At 38.1% G+C, this 17,317-nt stretch overlaps 1 protein-coding gene across 2 annotated transcripts in view; it reads right to left on the bottom strand.

Annotated features, from left to right (window-relative positions):
* Ube4B (Ubiquitination factor E4B) overlaps positions 1-17,317 on the bottom strand; it is a 287,660-nt gene that overhangs the window by 194,977 nt on the left and 75,366 nt on the right. For both annotated transcript variants that reach the window (XM_067136402.2, XM_067136403.2), the window contains exon 6: positions 6,975-7,187. In XM_067136402.2, coding sequence (XP_066992503.2) covers positions 6,975-7,187 — 213 coding nt within the window. The remainder of the gene's footprint in view (positions 1-6,974; positions 7,188-17,317) is intronic.

Genomic DNA, 17,317 nt, shown 5'->3' with positions numbered 1-17,317 from the left:
GACCAAGGACGGTCACTTGGTAGGCGGAAGGCCCATCGAGGCTGTAGTTTGGTTTGGTTTAGGGGCGTTTGTAAGATTATAAGTATACATATTTCATTTTTGTAATGTTTAGCCAAATTGCTGATAGTTCATTCGTTCCCGCATTTTCCGTTTTCCCATGTCGTACGTTTATTTTTTCCGGGGTCCCTCCAAAAATGGAGAATCGAGGTTCCACTGTACATGATTTTCCATTGAAGTTTGGAAAGATATCAAGCTCGCACAAAAACACATTCAAATCGGTATGAAACAGCAATTGGTTGGTTTAAACATTTTTGTGGATGTTTTCCAAGCAGCGGCTTACTCATTCGCACATATTCTCTAATTCCAATAGTCTGAACACACTTATTCAGTTTCATTCTTAAAAATTGCAATAGCAGCACTCCAGAGGCTTGTGGCAAACATTTCCATTTTCTTATGTCAAAGAGCGTCACCTTACCTAGGTTTATTGCGGACGTATTATGAAAACATATTTCAAGCTCCCTGTAGAATAATAAGATTTTCACTATAAATTTACATGAGAATGACCTTTCTAAAATTGAACAAGATCCGGAAGTACATAACCTAACTTCTGAAATTAGTTATGCAACCGCTGTATCTTGAGAATGAGAAGTATCACATTTTTATTTTATTTCAGTGCATAGCATTAAAATTAAGCAATTGTTTACTTCAGCCTTTATTTCTAAGGAGTAAACAACTGCTGTCATTGCAATTATTGCAAAAACATGTTATCCCGATGTTTGTTTACACCAGTCTGACGTGTGAGTTGTGAGCAGTCTCGCTCAAGATCGACTCGCTCACGCATAGCGAGGAATCGTTACGAAAGATGATCGCATTCAATATAAATGCTGGAACAAGTCCAAAGAGGATAGAACTATCAACTACAATATTATTTTCGCTGGAGTAGACCAGTAGGGTGTATGAATATCGATAACGCATAAAAACTAACACGCCCGAATTTGCTCGTAATAGCGGATGAATCTGTAAAAGGGGTCTCATTGTAACCAAAGGATATTGCACAGATTAATACAGGAATTTTTAAAGGTTTAAAAACTGAGGTTCTCTTCTACTACAGCGGCCACGGTCGGATGTGTATCCTAGTCCCGACATCTCACTTTAGCCCTTGGTGCCCGTGCATTAAATTCCTCTTCTGTCTTGAATCATCCTTAGGAAGCTTATGACATCTTTTTCATAGGTTAATGTCCCATAACCAAAACAAATAGAAATAAATATCTTGTGAATTTTTTAACATTTCCTTAACACTAAATGCAGGTTTTGCCCTGTTGTGAATTACGTTAAATCGAAATAAAATTGCATTGCTCTTATGGAATAATTTTCGGGACTGGAAATTTCTTCTGTTAAATGCAGGTTTACGGTAAATCAAGGTCATGCAAAATCGGGGTTATACTGTATCTTGGAACTTGAAAATAGGTGCAATGAGGGTGATATGAAAATTAACCTTTCCAAGACTACATTTATATCAGTAGGAAAGAAACCTAAGAGAACTGATGTCAAGATTTTTTTAGAATTAGCTTTACATCGCACCGATGCAGATAGGTCTTATGGCGATGATGGGATAGGAAAGGCCTAGGAATGGGAAGGAAGCGGCCGTGGCCTTAATAAAGGTACCCCAGCATTTGCCTGGTGTGAAAATGGGAAACCACGGAAAACCACCTTCAGGGCTGCCGACAGTGGGGCTCAAACCCACTATCTGCTGGATGCAAGCTCACAGCTGCGTGCCCATAACTGCACGGCCAGCTCGCCCGGTTGATGTCATATTGGAAATATAAAACTTGAACATGTAGATCATTTCAAGTATTTATATTTGTACATCGTTCCATTTTCAGACCAACTTTACAGGAGTGAAAGCTGACTGGACTCAGGATATCTTATTCATAAGTTAGAAATAACAGACATGAAAGTAGTGAGAATGATTGCTGGTACAAAAAGCTGGGTAGAATGGCAGGTGGGTACTCTGAATGAGGAGCTACATTAGGAATGAAATCAATTGATGGAGCTGTACGCATGAACCGGCTTTGATGGTGAGGTCATGTCAGGCGAATGGAGGAGAGGTTACCTAGGAGAATAATGGACTTGGTCATGGAGGGTAAGAGAAGTAGAGGGAGCCCAAGAACACGATAGTCAGACTCGTTTCTAACAATTTAAAGATGAGAGGTAAAGAACTAAACGAGATCACAGAGCTAGTTACAAATAGAGGATTGTGGCGGCACTTGGTAAATTCATAGAGGCTTGCTGACTGAATGCTAAAGGCAAAACAATCTATAATAAAGATGTATGTATGTATGTATGTTCCCATGTAAGTCCATAATTTTTCACCTTCATCCATTTCCTCCCAAACTACTCTCTCAGCACCAAGAAAAGTACTTACATCCCACTGACTACTGCGTCGTCTTGTTCACAGAGTTACTTCTAAATTAGTGCCCATTAGTTTACAAGTGGTGAACCATGTTCTGGGGTGTGATCTGTATTGAGTAATCAGGTCCTATTACGAAAGTAGAACACCCGGAGTAGCAGGAAGTTGGAGTTGAAAATTACACAGGTGAGTAGCTAAGAGATCATCATCATCATCATCAACATCATCATTTCTTCGCTCCAGCAAGCCGGGTGCGGTTGTGTACGAGCCTCCTCCAGTTTGTTCTATCCATCCACAGATGCTGCTCAGAGATCAAGTGGAGTAAATCCAGCTTTCATGGTGAGGTTGTGAGATCATATACAATGAGTTCCCACTTGGTATAACTCCATTTTACTTGGAAGACCTGCCCAACTTCCCCTGACATTGACTTCCACCTTTGAACACATCAATGTGAGCAACTGCAGGGGGACTTAAACAATGTTTCGAGATGGCCAACAGACAATGGTATAAATGTAAACGGGATGAAAAGTCAAGTTGTAAGTTTCACCAAGAGGATAAGTCCTCTTAGTTTTAATTACTGTGTTGATGGGGTGATAGTACATCATGGGGAACACTGTACCTAGGTGTTAATACAGGGTGCGGCAGAAATACCTGACGAATTTCAAACGTAAATAACTCTGCAACGCAACAAGCCATTTAAAGATTTATTGCCCAGTTGTAAAGAGTAGTGTTTGCCATTTGTGTCAAAAATACACATACACACTAGGTTTTGAAAATAATGTCATCCAAATGTCAACTGTCCTGTTTGATGCACCTCTGAAGCCTCTCCCTGAAGTTCTGCATGACTCACTTGAGCATGTCTTGTGGTATTGCCTCGATTTCTTCACGGATGGCAGCTTTCAGGTCATGTAGTGTTCGCGGCTTACGTCAGAAGACGCGATCCTTAAAATATCCCCAGAGAAAGAAATTGCACAGGGCGAGGTCAGGGGAACGGGCTGGCCATGGAAAGTTCCCCGTAAGGAGACGAGATGTCCTGGAAACATTTCTCTGAGGAGACCTATCGACGCCCTGGCTGTGTGTGCAGAGGCATCATCTTGTTGGAACCACACAGCAGGATTCGTTAAGTTGGTGAGTGTCGGCTGCAGAAAGTTGCGTAACAGCTGTACGTAATGATCCAATGTTACTGTTACAGTTTTGTCCTCCTCTTCAAAAAAGTAAGGGCCTACAATTCAAAAATCAGCGACAGTGCACCAAACAGTAACACACTCACTGTGTAGAGGTCGCTCATGGAGCTGTTGAGGATTGGTTGCGCACCAGCACCGAAAATTTTGTTTATTAACGTAGCCTGACAAATGAATGTGCGCTTCATCACTTGCCAGGACACTGGTGTCAGCTGCTACAGCTTCCAGGATTGTCTCACAACACGCTTTGCGGTTGGCCGAATCACGTTCCCTGAGTTTCTGAACACCCACCATTTTGGACGGATGGAACTTCATGTCTGAGTGTAAAATCCTTCTTACGATGCGATTCGAGAGTCCCATAGCACGTAAATGCCTATGCGCAGAACGTTGAGGAGATTGCGTAACGGCGTGTCTCACTGCACGGTCGGTCTCTGGTGTTCGGACACTACGAGGCCTACCAGGCGGCTTCGTTTTCACACTTGAACCACTTTTTCTCAAACAGTTCACCCATAACAGAATGGTGTTCCCGCTCGGAACTTTCTCATGACGACCTAAGCCAAAGTGTCTGTGAAACAAACGCTGTGTTGTGGTAACAGAGTCGGCATTTTTGAAATAAATCTCAATCGGGAAACCATGGTGTTCACCAATCCACGCCATGCTAGCGACTGGCTGACTGAATGACTAGCCCGGACAAGGCGATGCACGTGTTCTCTAAAGCCAAGGCCAAGACTGCGCGCACCGCGACAATAACACCTTTTTGAAAGCTATGGCCAATATGACCTTTAGTTCGCTCCAATCTACTGTATGCGACACAAATGGCTCTTTTAAACTGCGCAACAAAATTGCAAATGGCTTGTTGCGTTGCTGAGTTATTTACATCTGAAATTCGTCAGGTACTTTTGCCGCACCCTGTATAACGAATGATCTTCATTGGGGTAATCATATTAATGAGGTTGTTAAAAAAAGTTAGAGATCTGTTCAGATGGTTGTGAGTATTTTGGAGTTGTAGTAAGCATATAAAAAGGAGAGGGTGTATATGTCACAAATAAGACTGCAGTTAGAGTAAGGTTTCCATACATGGGACCCACACCAGGACTACTTGATATGAGAACTGGAAAAAAATCAAAGTAAATCAGCATGATTTTTTGTGGGTGATTTCTGACAAAAGAGTAATTTAGTTTAGCAGAATATTCCAAAGGATGTTCCACCAATCAACACTATCAAAGAAGTACAATATCAATTTTTAACTTTGATATTGTACTTCTTTGGTAGTGTTGATTGGTGGAACATCCTTTGGAATATTCTGCTAAACTAGATAATCATGAACACGGAAATGAAAATCATCAACTATGAAAGGAGGAAGCAGGCCCCGCGGTGTAGGGGTAGCGTGCCTGCCTCTTACCTGGAGGTTCTGGGTTCGATTCCCAGCCAGGTCAGGGAATTTTACCTGGATCTGAGGGCGGTTCGAGGTCCACTCAGTCTACATGATTACAACTGAGGAGCTATCTGATGGCGAGATGGCGACCCCGGTCTAGAGCTGACCACACGACACCTCATAATCAGCAGGCCTTCAGGCTGAGCAGTTGTTGTTTGGTAGGCCATGCCCTTCGGGGCTGTTGCACCATGAGGTTTGGATTTTTATGAAAGGAGTAGCGTTACGGAAATGTTGCAAACTCTGGGCTGGGAGGACTTGGAAGTATGGAAGACGAGATGCTCGACTGTGGTATATTTCAAGCCATCATTGGAGAGTTGGCGTGGAATTACATTAGTAGACGAATAAGCTAGAGTGGAGCTTTTGAAAGTAGGAACGATAAAACTGGAATTCAAGATGACAAACTGGGGCAAATATTCATTTATAGGACGAGGAATAAATAATCAATAATAAATATAAATAAATAAATAATAAATTAATAAATAAATTAAATAAATAATAAATTATCAAGTGAAATGTTTGATAAGTTCTTTGAAAATGTTCAAGAAAGAGCTATAGGTAAACAAATGATAGAGAAACTGCTACCTGGGTGATAGCTCTAAATGCATATTACTGGAGACTGATTGATTGATTGATTGATTGATTGATTGATTGATTGACTGACTGATTGATTGATTAATCACAGGCCTTATTAGACCCCCAACTGTCCACTGACTTCCAGTTCTCAGCAATATCATGCCACTACATCCACAAAGGCAAACTATTCTCGCTCAAGAATACAGGAAAATTATGGCAAATCTGAACTTGCCAAACCATGATGATATTTCTGACCTACAAAGAAATAGAATGAAATCCAGACCTCCAACAATCAATCATGTGCACAGTCTACTAGAGAGCCATTTTAGCATGAATGCTCTGCAGAAAGATGAGTGGGTCACCAAAATCAGCCCTCAGCACAGGTCATTTCTAGAAGAGAGTAAATCTGTTCTTGGGTTTGATCTTTGAAGAACATAGTCAACACTTAATAGGATATGCACCAATCAAAGTATGTGCTAAATCCTTCTTCAAGTGGGGTAAAATTTCACCCTAAGCAGAAAAGCTGTGGTGCTCCTTCTCAATCTATTCAGCACATAATATTTGAGAGTAAAGCTTGAGCATACGAACTAGGAGCGCCCGATTTCTTCTTGCAATACAGGAACTGGATCTAAGGATATTTTATTGTTCCACTGCCATGTGAATTTGTATATATTGTAAATATTTTGTTCAATTTTACAATAAATGAATGAATGGAATAAATGAATGGGGTAAACAGATTTGCTCAATCGTTATAGCAACCTGAGAAAGGTCATTGCTGCTAGGGGTTACCCAACCCAACTGATTGATTGCCAGATTTTCCAAGCCATGTACTTAGCCCCAGGTACCCCAAACAAATAAAACAACAGCCTTCATAACCATGTATCATGGTCTCCACAAAATCAATTTACAAGTACCGGTATTCAACCTTCTCTTATCCTCACCCCAAACCTAAAATCTTTCAAAAAGCTCCAGTCACATTGAGGCACACACAAACCTCAAAAACATTCTCACTCACTACAAACCAGATCAAAACCCCATATCCTTCTGTCTGTCTCCCCTGTGAACTAAACTGTACAGGATCTACTGTCTATATGTATCCAGCAACACCACCACCATCAAGTCTTTTCCAATACAAGATGATCATGATAGCTCTTCATCTAAAATCATCTACCATCTTCAAAGCAGACTCTGGTCAACTTTCTGCATTTAACAATCTGAAAAGATTTCTTTCTTTTTTCTTTTCAATGTTAGGTTGGGTACTTAAGACCAGCAGAGTTATATGAATGCATTTCATGGAAAAATTTGTTGCTATGTTTATGCCAACATGGTATTTGGGAGAAAATAATATACACTCTATATTGATTGTTACACATACCTTGCTAAAAGTATCCTGGTGGAGATGAGTGCGTGCAACAAGTTCAGGTAAGAACCCTCGGGGAAGAGACTGACTTAAGACTGGAGAAAGCAGAGGAGATGCACGAGGTGGTTCTTCTTCACTCAGCACAGCCTGCAATGTCAGTGAAGCGAACTGCACACACTGTGCTCGGATGTCAGACAGCACGTCGCTCAATGGAGGGATACTACTCCTCTGTAAAAAAAGGTAACACTACTCATTACCCCTTTGCTTTAAGATGCAACCTAATAATGTGAGCATTTAGTAAGTACCTATACTGAATTGATCAGCAACAAATGTAGCTAAATTTTTTTTTTTTTTGCTAGGGGCTTTACGTCGCACCGACACAGATAGGTCTTATGGCGACGATGGGATAGGAAAGGCCTAGGAGTTGGAAGGAAGCGGCCGTGGCCTTAATTAAGGTACAGCCCCAGCATTTGCCTGGTGTGAAAATGGGAAACCACGGAAAATCATTTTCAGGGCTGCCGATAGTGGGATTCGAACCTACTATCTCCCGGATGCAAGCTCACAGCCGCGCGCCTCTACGCGCACGGCCAACTCGCCCGGTGTAGCTAAATTGAACTCAAGGCAACTTACACTAAAGATGTGCAAGTTGTATTTATTTATTTATTTATTTATTTATTTATTTATTTATTTATTTATTTAGAGTATGATGCTACAGTTGACAATCGACTCTATGTACACGTTTTGGCACACACCCAAAAAGAAAAAAAATATATATATTGTACCAGAAAGGCATAGGCCCTGGCATATATGTGTTGTAAAATCTTTATTCATTAGAGAACGGCTAAGTTACGATGTCCGAACTGCTGTACCAGAGAACGTTCTCGTCCATACTGCTCTGCGTGAGGAAGACAGCACGAGAGGGGCAAGGTAGAGTGACGTCAACCCGCATGCATCTCACCTCCCCGCCGAAACGTCTCGAAACAATTTTTTAACTTCTCAACGACTTGACCAATAAATATGAGGCTAACACCAAATTGTAGCTTACATTTTAAAAGTAGAACGTTGCAAATTTGAGAATAATCAGCCTAGTGGTTTCAAAGATATAACGAGTTGAAGTTTGGGATGTATATCCACCCCTTTGTCGCCTGACACAGAGAGCTGCTGCCAGCCGGATATAAATAGGTCGACGACCCGAGTGTATAGTCACTGTATCTTAAACTCTACAACTCATGACTAGATGCCACTATGCTCCGTCGCGCTATGAAAGTTACACTCTAGAACTTTGAGATTTGCAAGGTCGTCGCAAGTGAAGTTTCAACCGCGTTGTGACGTGTGAAATGTTATAAAATTTTCTCAGACTGAATCATCATTGTATAAGATTTACGAGAGTCTTAACCAAGTGAATTTATGATAGAGACTGTGCATTGAAGTACAATTGAGAATTCAAGTGCTTAACTTACCAGTTGACGGTATTGTGGACTTTACAACAGTGTCTAGAACTAAAATTGATCCCAAAATTTTTGAAACCTACACAGCGAAAAAACTTATCTAACCAAAGTTTGATTAGAGTTCAAAACAAGGTCAACGACGTTTGGTTAAGAAATGAAATTAAAGCGTCATATAAAAAGAAGTCGCTTTTAAATCTGCAGTTATATAGAGTTCATTTAGCGTTAGCTCAGGCTTTACATCCGTTAGAATGGAACTCTTTCCAACTACATGTGGACAATAAACTGATTGCTTTATTGGATAGGAAGCAAGTTACTCTCGACAAGAAACTATCTCAATTAAAAGCATCCCAATCACGATTACCAAAACGTAGTTCAGACACGCAAAAAGCGGCTCCCTCACAGAACAATACACCCACAGTAGTTAATTTGACAGACGTACAGTTCTCTGAAGAAGAAATGGGGATCTTGAATAAAGGCTTAAAACATAACTGGCCTAGCAGGAAAAAAGAAACGGATATTATCAACACAGTAGCTGAGATCGAGGCTAACATTTCTAAACTCCCTTTAGAAACACAAAATGATACCAGATTTGAGGTAAAAAAGAAACTACCAAAACTAGCGGAAGAAATAAACGCATATTCAAATTTCGACCATAAAAAATTGATCCAGAACGTAAAAAAGAAAATAGACGACAACAACATTATTGTCACAAAAGCGGACAAAGGAGGATCCATAGTTCTCCTAAATCAAAACACATACATTCAAAAAACAGAAGACTTTTTTAAGGACAAAATATACACAATAGTCAACAAAGATCCAACCACGAGAATTCAGCGAAATCTAAAAACTCTAATAAGAAGTTCTAACTTTCTTTTCAATGAACAAGAACAACAAAAACTTTTTAACATGAACCCTAGTATTCCGACAGCCAGAGCCTTACCAAAGATTCATAAGAAGGACATTCCAATACGCCCTATCATAAACTGTAGAAACAGCCCCACCTATAAAGTATCAAAATTCATTCACGGCTTTCTAAAAAAACATTACGTATTCAATAATAAACACCCTTTAAAAAATTCATTCACATTTTGCGAAATTTTAAACAAGTTTAAGCTGCGCCCCAATCACTCAATGTGCTCCTATGACGTCGTAAATATGTACCCAAACATCCCTACCAAAGAAACTGTAAGAATTATCAGTGATAATATCAATAAACACAGCGGCCTTAGTAAGATGGAAATTGAAGAATTCATGAAGATATTAAATTTTGTCTTAAGCAACAACCTTTTCTCTTTCAATGGAAAGTTTTACCAACAAAAAGGCTTAGCGATGGGCGACCCTCTTTCTGGCATCCTAGCAGACATTTATATGGACACAATAGAACACACAAAAATTATAACACAAATAAAAGGCGTATGTTTATGGCTGAGATTTGTAGACGATACCTTCATAATTTTCGACAAAAATGTCACTAATAGTGACGAGATCTTGGAGTCCCTAAACAAAATTGACCCCAATGTTAAGTTTACTAAAGAGGATGAGGTTAGGAACTCATTAAACTTTTTGGACTTAACTATTACACGCGGACATAATACCTTCGATTTTCGAATATACAGGAAACCTACACACTCTCCCTTAACTATTATAAATTCATCCCTACACCCCAAGTCCCAAAAACAAGCCTCTTTCTATAATTTAATTTATGGAGCTTTAAAAATTCCTCTTTCTCCCAACAATTTAAAAATTGAACTGAAGTACATAAGGAATCTTGCTCAACTCAACGGGTTTAAAATAGATATGGTCAACCGTTTGATTAATAAAATCAAAATTAAATTGTCCACTAACCTCATCCCAGAAAAACCTAAAAAAACTAGTTTCGCCACATTTACATATAACAACCCAGCCGTCCATCAGATCGCAAATACTTTAAAGAAGCACAATATCAATATAGCCTTCAGGACAGTTAACACTAATCGAAACATATTTTTTAACCACAACAAGGTCAATCACAATAGCAACCATTATTCAAGGTCCGGCATATATAAACTAACATGTACACAATGTGGTTTTTCCTATATCGGACAGACTGGCCGCAGCTTTAACACGAGATATCTGGAACATTATAACGCTCAAAAACACAATAAATACTCAGCGATGAGCCAACATATGAGAGAAACGGGCCATCACTTTACATCCATAGAGAAAGATCTTACCATCATTAGAAGCATAGGTAAAGGGAAATTAATGAATGAACTGGAACACCTACACATCTTTTTAGACCAAACCTACAATAAAAATGAAAATCTCAATGACGTCAATGAAATTAAAAATCCTTTGTACGAATTAACACCTAGATTAATTAATATCGTGAATTCAGATCAAAACAAAATCCCTCAATTATTTAAATCTCCACACTCAAATGTTTCATCCATCATGCCAAAAGTTAAACCCGCCCATATTGCTTCTAGAAACTCCCCTCCAGCAACAGCACACACGCCCATAGACCAGCCTACCCCCACTCTCCCTCCATGCCCCGCCCCTCCATTACCGCACCAGTACAACACCAGGAGTAGAAATGGTGATAAGACAGGCGCTGCCGGAACAGACAGATCCATCTAGTATTAACTGAACAAATATTCTTAAGATCCCTCCCAAAGACCAAGCAACACATCAACGGGAACAATTTTCACACAAGATTGTATCAAGTGTCTAGGATGTTTCTTCCCAATTAAGCAGCAGCCTAAAACTATGAAACAGCTAAATATTGTACTCTTGTCAATTCCTTGACGTTACATGAGACCCAAAGTCAAGACGCTAACAGTTTCATTCACAACGTTTTTGACCAGTCTACCTACAACAATCGGCTTTTGAATCTCCACTTGTGCATGACAACACATTTAAATATTAGTTACGTCAAGAACATGAAAATGAAAATCGTGGGTCAAACAAGCTCCAGTTTTAATATCACCCCTTCTCAAGAAAAAAGAAGATCCGTTTCATTTTATTTTTAGTTTTGAACATTTTAAGTTAACCAGAATAGAACTGCCAAGTTAAAAACACATTTAATTTAAATTTATATTTTCAATCTTGACCAACCTACAATCAGTTCAAATCTCCACTTATTGTTGACGACACATCCTGTCACCAGACACGATACGTCAAGAACTTAATATGATATAGGGGTCACATAAACCCCGATATGCAATCCTCTTCACCGAAAAGAAGATCCATTTTAGTTTTGGACATTTTCCATATTAGATAGATTAGGACCAAAAAACTTTACTGTATTGACTTATGTTTGTATATATTGTATATAATGTATATGTTGTATATAGTGTATATATTGGTATGTTTATATTGGTTAAAAAGGTCCCAAACCTTGACCTAAAGGTTGTTTACAGGCTGAAGATGCCCAAAATAATGGGTGAAACATGTACCTGACCAAATAAGTCTACATAAAATCATGTAGATAATAACCACATTAAACGTGGAAAGTATTGAATAGGTGGTTTTTTATTAAATTATCCTTGATATCTATGCCTAATTGTGGACTTTGGCAATCTCTATAATTTTGAACTTTGTCATTGACAGTGACAGCATACTAGGACATTGTGCGTAATAAACTAAACTTCCAATTTACGATAATTTAATTAATTCTGAGACGCATTTCTCGTATACTACTATGATTGTGAACTGTTTGAAATACCATTCTATTAGAATTTTCAAGAATTGACAGGATTAAATGTGACTATTTTTCACGTATTTTCTCGAACTTTCGACTATTACCATGAGAAACTAACTAAAGGTTAAGGACATTTTATGGCAATATTAGGTCATACGAACTCGTGTGATGCAAATTCAGTCATAAAAACCTCTTAATCTATGAACATTAGTATTCAAGAGATTGTTCTAGGAGCAATATTAATTGCATTTTCTCGAGTGTTTCATGGACTGTGATGTTTACTCTACAAGTGAATTTAATCAGTGACTTATGAACTGTGACAGTGTGCAATTCGTTTTATAAACTGTGAGTGAAAGACTGTGCTTTCCATTTTGAAAACGACTGTAGGTCATTATTGCATTAACTTGACTTATGGATCACACTGTAGCATAGACTGTGATATTCTGAGTCACGTATTTAACATCGTAAAACAAAAGTGAGAGTACAAACTGGGCATTAGGACTTATGTCAGTGTATAATACAACTCTTTAACGATAATTAAGAGTTCTACAGACCATTATATTGTGCCAATTGAACTTTCTGTGTTTCAACATTTCTCTTTAAAAGAACATCGGAAATCTTGGCGAAGTGTCGTGATATAACACTACGCAGAACGTCATCTCCAGGGCCCTGTTTCATAAAACATCTTTCACTAATATTATTAGTAAGAAACCAATAATATTAACTAATAATATTAGGGTTCCGAGGTATCTGTTGAACAGCAGATGTGAAAGAAGGTGCGGGCTGGAATGGGTCTAACTACAAGTCCGAAAGATGAATTAAACATTTAAATAAAGGTTATATTTTCAATAGACAACAAGATTTAACAAATTTCTACGTAGAATTTGAAAACTTAACGAGTACAACAAGTCAACAGCTATCCAATAATCAGGTACAAGACCAGAAAAGCAAGGATTTAGAGACAAATTAATGATCTGGGCTTCAAGCCCCACCTTTTACAATCTCTGAGCTCTCAGCTCACAACCACAAATTACCAAAGGGCAGAAAACTCCTCATTACATGGAGCACTTGCTCCCACATGGTAATGTCAAGCCTCCTAGAGGCACCTTTCAAAATACCAGAAAGAGCTGACCCGCTCTCAATCGTCCAAGCCTATTAAAGGCAATAACAGACTATTACACTTAACTGCCATCAAGGCACAACTTATAATGGAACAGGGGTATCTCATACCCAATCTACTGGGCCTTCGCAGGAAGGAAAACAAAAACGGGTTAAGTTAATGGCCCAAGATACAAAGCTGAATGGAGGCGAGTACTTGCACTCCTACATGAAAGCTTGTTAAAACCTAAGTGGCGCTAGGCCAATTCAACAGGGGCTATTCCCACACTAGGGAGGTGACTCGTATAAGAAAATTTTAATACATTAAGAAGGAGAAGAAAATCGGTTATGAAAACGTAGTCACCTCAAATCAGAATGAAGGGAAGCTCGAGAGGGTAAAGCACTCTCTATCCCCGATTTACAGTTAAAGTAACATGAAAAATTTTACATCGAAATGGTATAGGTTACAACAAAACGGTTTCGGACCTTCCCCGAGGATTAAACTGCTGAGCTAGCAAGAAAATAAAGATGTTAAACGGCCATTACCTTTTTGAAGGGCTGCTGACTGATGAAAGAGGCGCTTCCCGCCTCCTGCTATTCTTCCATACACTAAGCTAGATGTTGTACGAGTGGCTGAGAGACCAGAAAATCAGCAGCTTTTATACACTCGTGGAAGATTCGAGACCTTTCATGAATAATTAAGACACACCCACATGCGTTTACTGGTCTGCTAAAAGTTACAAGTCAAAAATGAAGAAGAAACCTGTGATTGGAGGGATATTAATTACAGAAATTACTGATTGGGTAAATTCAAAACAAGCGGAAAGAAAGGATTAATATTGCCAACCACCAACAAAAGAACGAAATTTAGTAAAGACAACAACTTATGAATACAAAATATCTTCAAGAAAAGTTCCTTCACTTCGCACCAGGTGCATGATCATAGTTTTTGGTAGAGACATCTGTGAGAGAATGTCCACACTTCTTGATAATTAGTAAACAGAAACAATTCGAAATTAACACAGTGACATCTTCCGATAAACGGTTGAATTAATTCAGTTTTAAAGTTCAGAGTTTCAGCTGTAGAGGAGTACTTTAAGGCGGAAAATTCAAATGTGCGGCGTATAGGTGTACCAACCGGTACAATTAGTATTATGTTTCATAAAATTATTAGCTAATAATATTAGTTATTAGTTTATGGGTCGAAATTATTAGTAGATGTTCCTAATAATATTAGTAAATTATTTCATAGACAGCATGACTAAAACAAGTTACTCATATTATTAGGATTATTTCCATGAGTGTATTTTGACTCATAATTCATATTATTAGTGAAACCAAAGTGAGCGGTATTTTAATATTTTGGCATAAAATCCTGAAGATCATTGAAATGGTCGACTTTGATTCAAATAGTGATAAGGAACAAGTGTAGGTTTTCACCGGTCAATAAATGTTACGTCAAAAACAGCCTGTACTGGAATATAACAAACATATGAATACAATGGGAGATTTAGGTTAGATTACAGAACTACTGAGTATTTGCTTGATAGGATTGGTAATAGAACGTTCCACTGCAAGGAATGAAGCATAACCTTAAAATAGTAGCTTCGCATTGCACTCCACCGGTTGGTAGTGATACACAGTATCATTGTGTTTCTCTAGTGCAGTTGTGCTCAGACACTCCAGGTATCCTTTAAAATCTTGGCTTATACCACAAATAAACCAAGATGATGCTGGTGATGATTATTGTTTTAAGGGGAAGTAGGCTACAACTAGGCAACCATCATCTATAATAACACTAATCAGATAGAAACATGGAAAGGATCCGACATTTTGAAAAATGAAGGTATCGGCTAAAGAAAGAGAAGGGCCACGATGGGCGTGAAAATGAAAGACTCTCTCGGCCTCGCAACCTAATACTGTCAGGGTTGGAAAAGAACAAGAGTTGAACAAGGGAGGTTAGAAGGGTAGATGAAAATGAGCCTGGCAGAAGTTAAAGCAATGGCAGGACTCATCTCGGTGCCCCATGTTCGCCAACACATGCTCCCAAGTTGAGAGCCCTGGGAACCCTTTTAGTCGTCTCTTACGACAGGCAGGGGATACCGTGGCTGTTATCCTGCCGCCCCCATCAATAGGGCGTAGTAAACAAAGATTTTGCCTGTCCATCACAGAGATTTTTAAGAGCACATGAAATAAAAAAGTAAAAGGAACAAGGAGGGTTATAGTGTGCAAAAGGCTGCGAATAGTTGACGCTTTAACTCAATCACTTTCTGCAAAGTAACTTTCTTCTCTCACATTATTTTCACTTCTTTTATCCATTTTTATATGTATTGAAGTCACAACAACGAAAATATCAAGTGAGCCTTTTGAACATGTGGATTAATAGTCGGTTGTAGTCAAGCATTAGCCTACTGCGAGGAACAAACCCAAACCAAGAACATATGCAACAGACCAATTCTAACCTCCATTTGTATCAGCTGACTAATGAACTAATATTATTAGTCATGTGTAAATCTTTATGAAACAGAATTTGGTTAACTAATAATTATTTTTATGAGTTCTAATATTATTAGCTAATATTATTAGTTAGTTTTAGGAAACAGGGCCCAGCGTGGGATTAATCGTGATTTCTTCGAGAGTGGTTTCGACGAGGGATGATAATGTGGTGTTTTCATTGGATGAAGCTTGTCACGCCGCTGGTGTTGAGTTCGAGTCTTGGCTGCATGCTGCAGAAAGTACCAGTCACCAAGCCGCAGGACAGTACTTCATCAATCCTTATAAGCAGATTGTAGGTGATATGAGTGTTTATCATATATTTTTTGAGTGAGTAATTCCACTTAGACACCGACTGACTATTAACAAAACAATAATTCATAGTGCTACACTCGTCAAAAGAAAAGTGCTTCGTATGGAGTCTAATCCTACTGTTCCTAATAATTGTAGGAGGTTATTCAGGAAGATTTCAGGTCTTATTTTGAACTATAGATTTTCTTTAAAATTTGTGTAAACTGAAGTCATTTCACTTAGATGAACTATAGGCTTGCCATAAAACAAGTGCACTATTTTCTTTTCTTATAAAATTGGTTTAGATGAACTGTAGGAGTTTACAGCAAGTGATTGAAAACATTTATTTGAACTATCAAATTATTAATGAAAGTGTGTGTTAGTATTATGTTTAAAAATCTTAGAAAAACTGTAGGTTTGCTTCACAAGTGATGGACTTAATTTCTACGCAATCTAGGAATTTGGTTAACTGAAGTTCTATGTACAAAGTGTTATTTTGGAATTTAAATTTATATAAGAGATCCTAGATGAACTATAGGGTATTTAAGATCTCGGAAAATTGGTATTCATTTTGGTATACATTTTTAACATCAAGCAGATGTCCCAGAATATAACTGCCCCTATATTTCATTTTTTTGTCAAAAAACGTTGCCAACTATTATTAGCCTTGTGAAAATATTCTTCTCTGTACCTGCTCCAATAAGTAACTGCACACTACCCGAGATCCTTCCCATGCTCTGGCCCCATAAACCTTTCCTAGTACAATATATAGTAGAAGCCCATTATAGCGAGAATTTACAACGGTAAAAAATTTACTCGCTATAGCAGATTGTCGTTATACCCAATTTTCCATAATTTTCAGAAGAGATATTAAAAAAAACAAATACTTCACCATGCACATATCATGGAAACATATTGTACGTCCAAGCATAATAATAATAATAATAATAATAATAATAATAATAATAATAATAATAATAATAAAATAATATTTTATATTATATATAAATATTATATATATAAATATATATAATATAAAAATATTATTATTATTATTATTATTATTATTATTATTATTATTATTATTATTTCGCTGTAAATTTATGAGGGAACAGATTTTCTGAAATTTAACCCGACGTGGTAATAAACTAATCTCTGAAATCAATGATGCATACTGTTGTATCTTGAGATGTATCACATTTTCATTTATTTACTGTACCTAGTACTAAAATCAACTGCCAGACTGAGTGACTTTGACAGCTGAGGCACTAGCCTTCTGACCCCAACTTGGTAGGTTTGATCCTGGCTCAATCCGGCAGTATTTGAAGGTTCTGAAATACGCCAGC

The sequence above is a fragment of the Anabrus simplex genome, chromosome 1 (assembly GCF_040414725.1).
Source record: "Anabrus simplex isolate iqAnaSimp1 chromosome 1, ASM4041472v1, whole genome shotgun sequence".
Taxonomy (NCBI): domain Eukaryota; kingdom Metazoa; phylum Arthropoda; class Insecta; order Orthoptera; family Tettigoniidae; genus Anabrus; species Anabrus simplex.
This window is presented reverse-complemented; position numbering and strand designations above follow the sequence as displayed.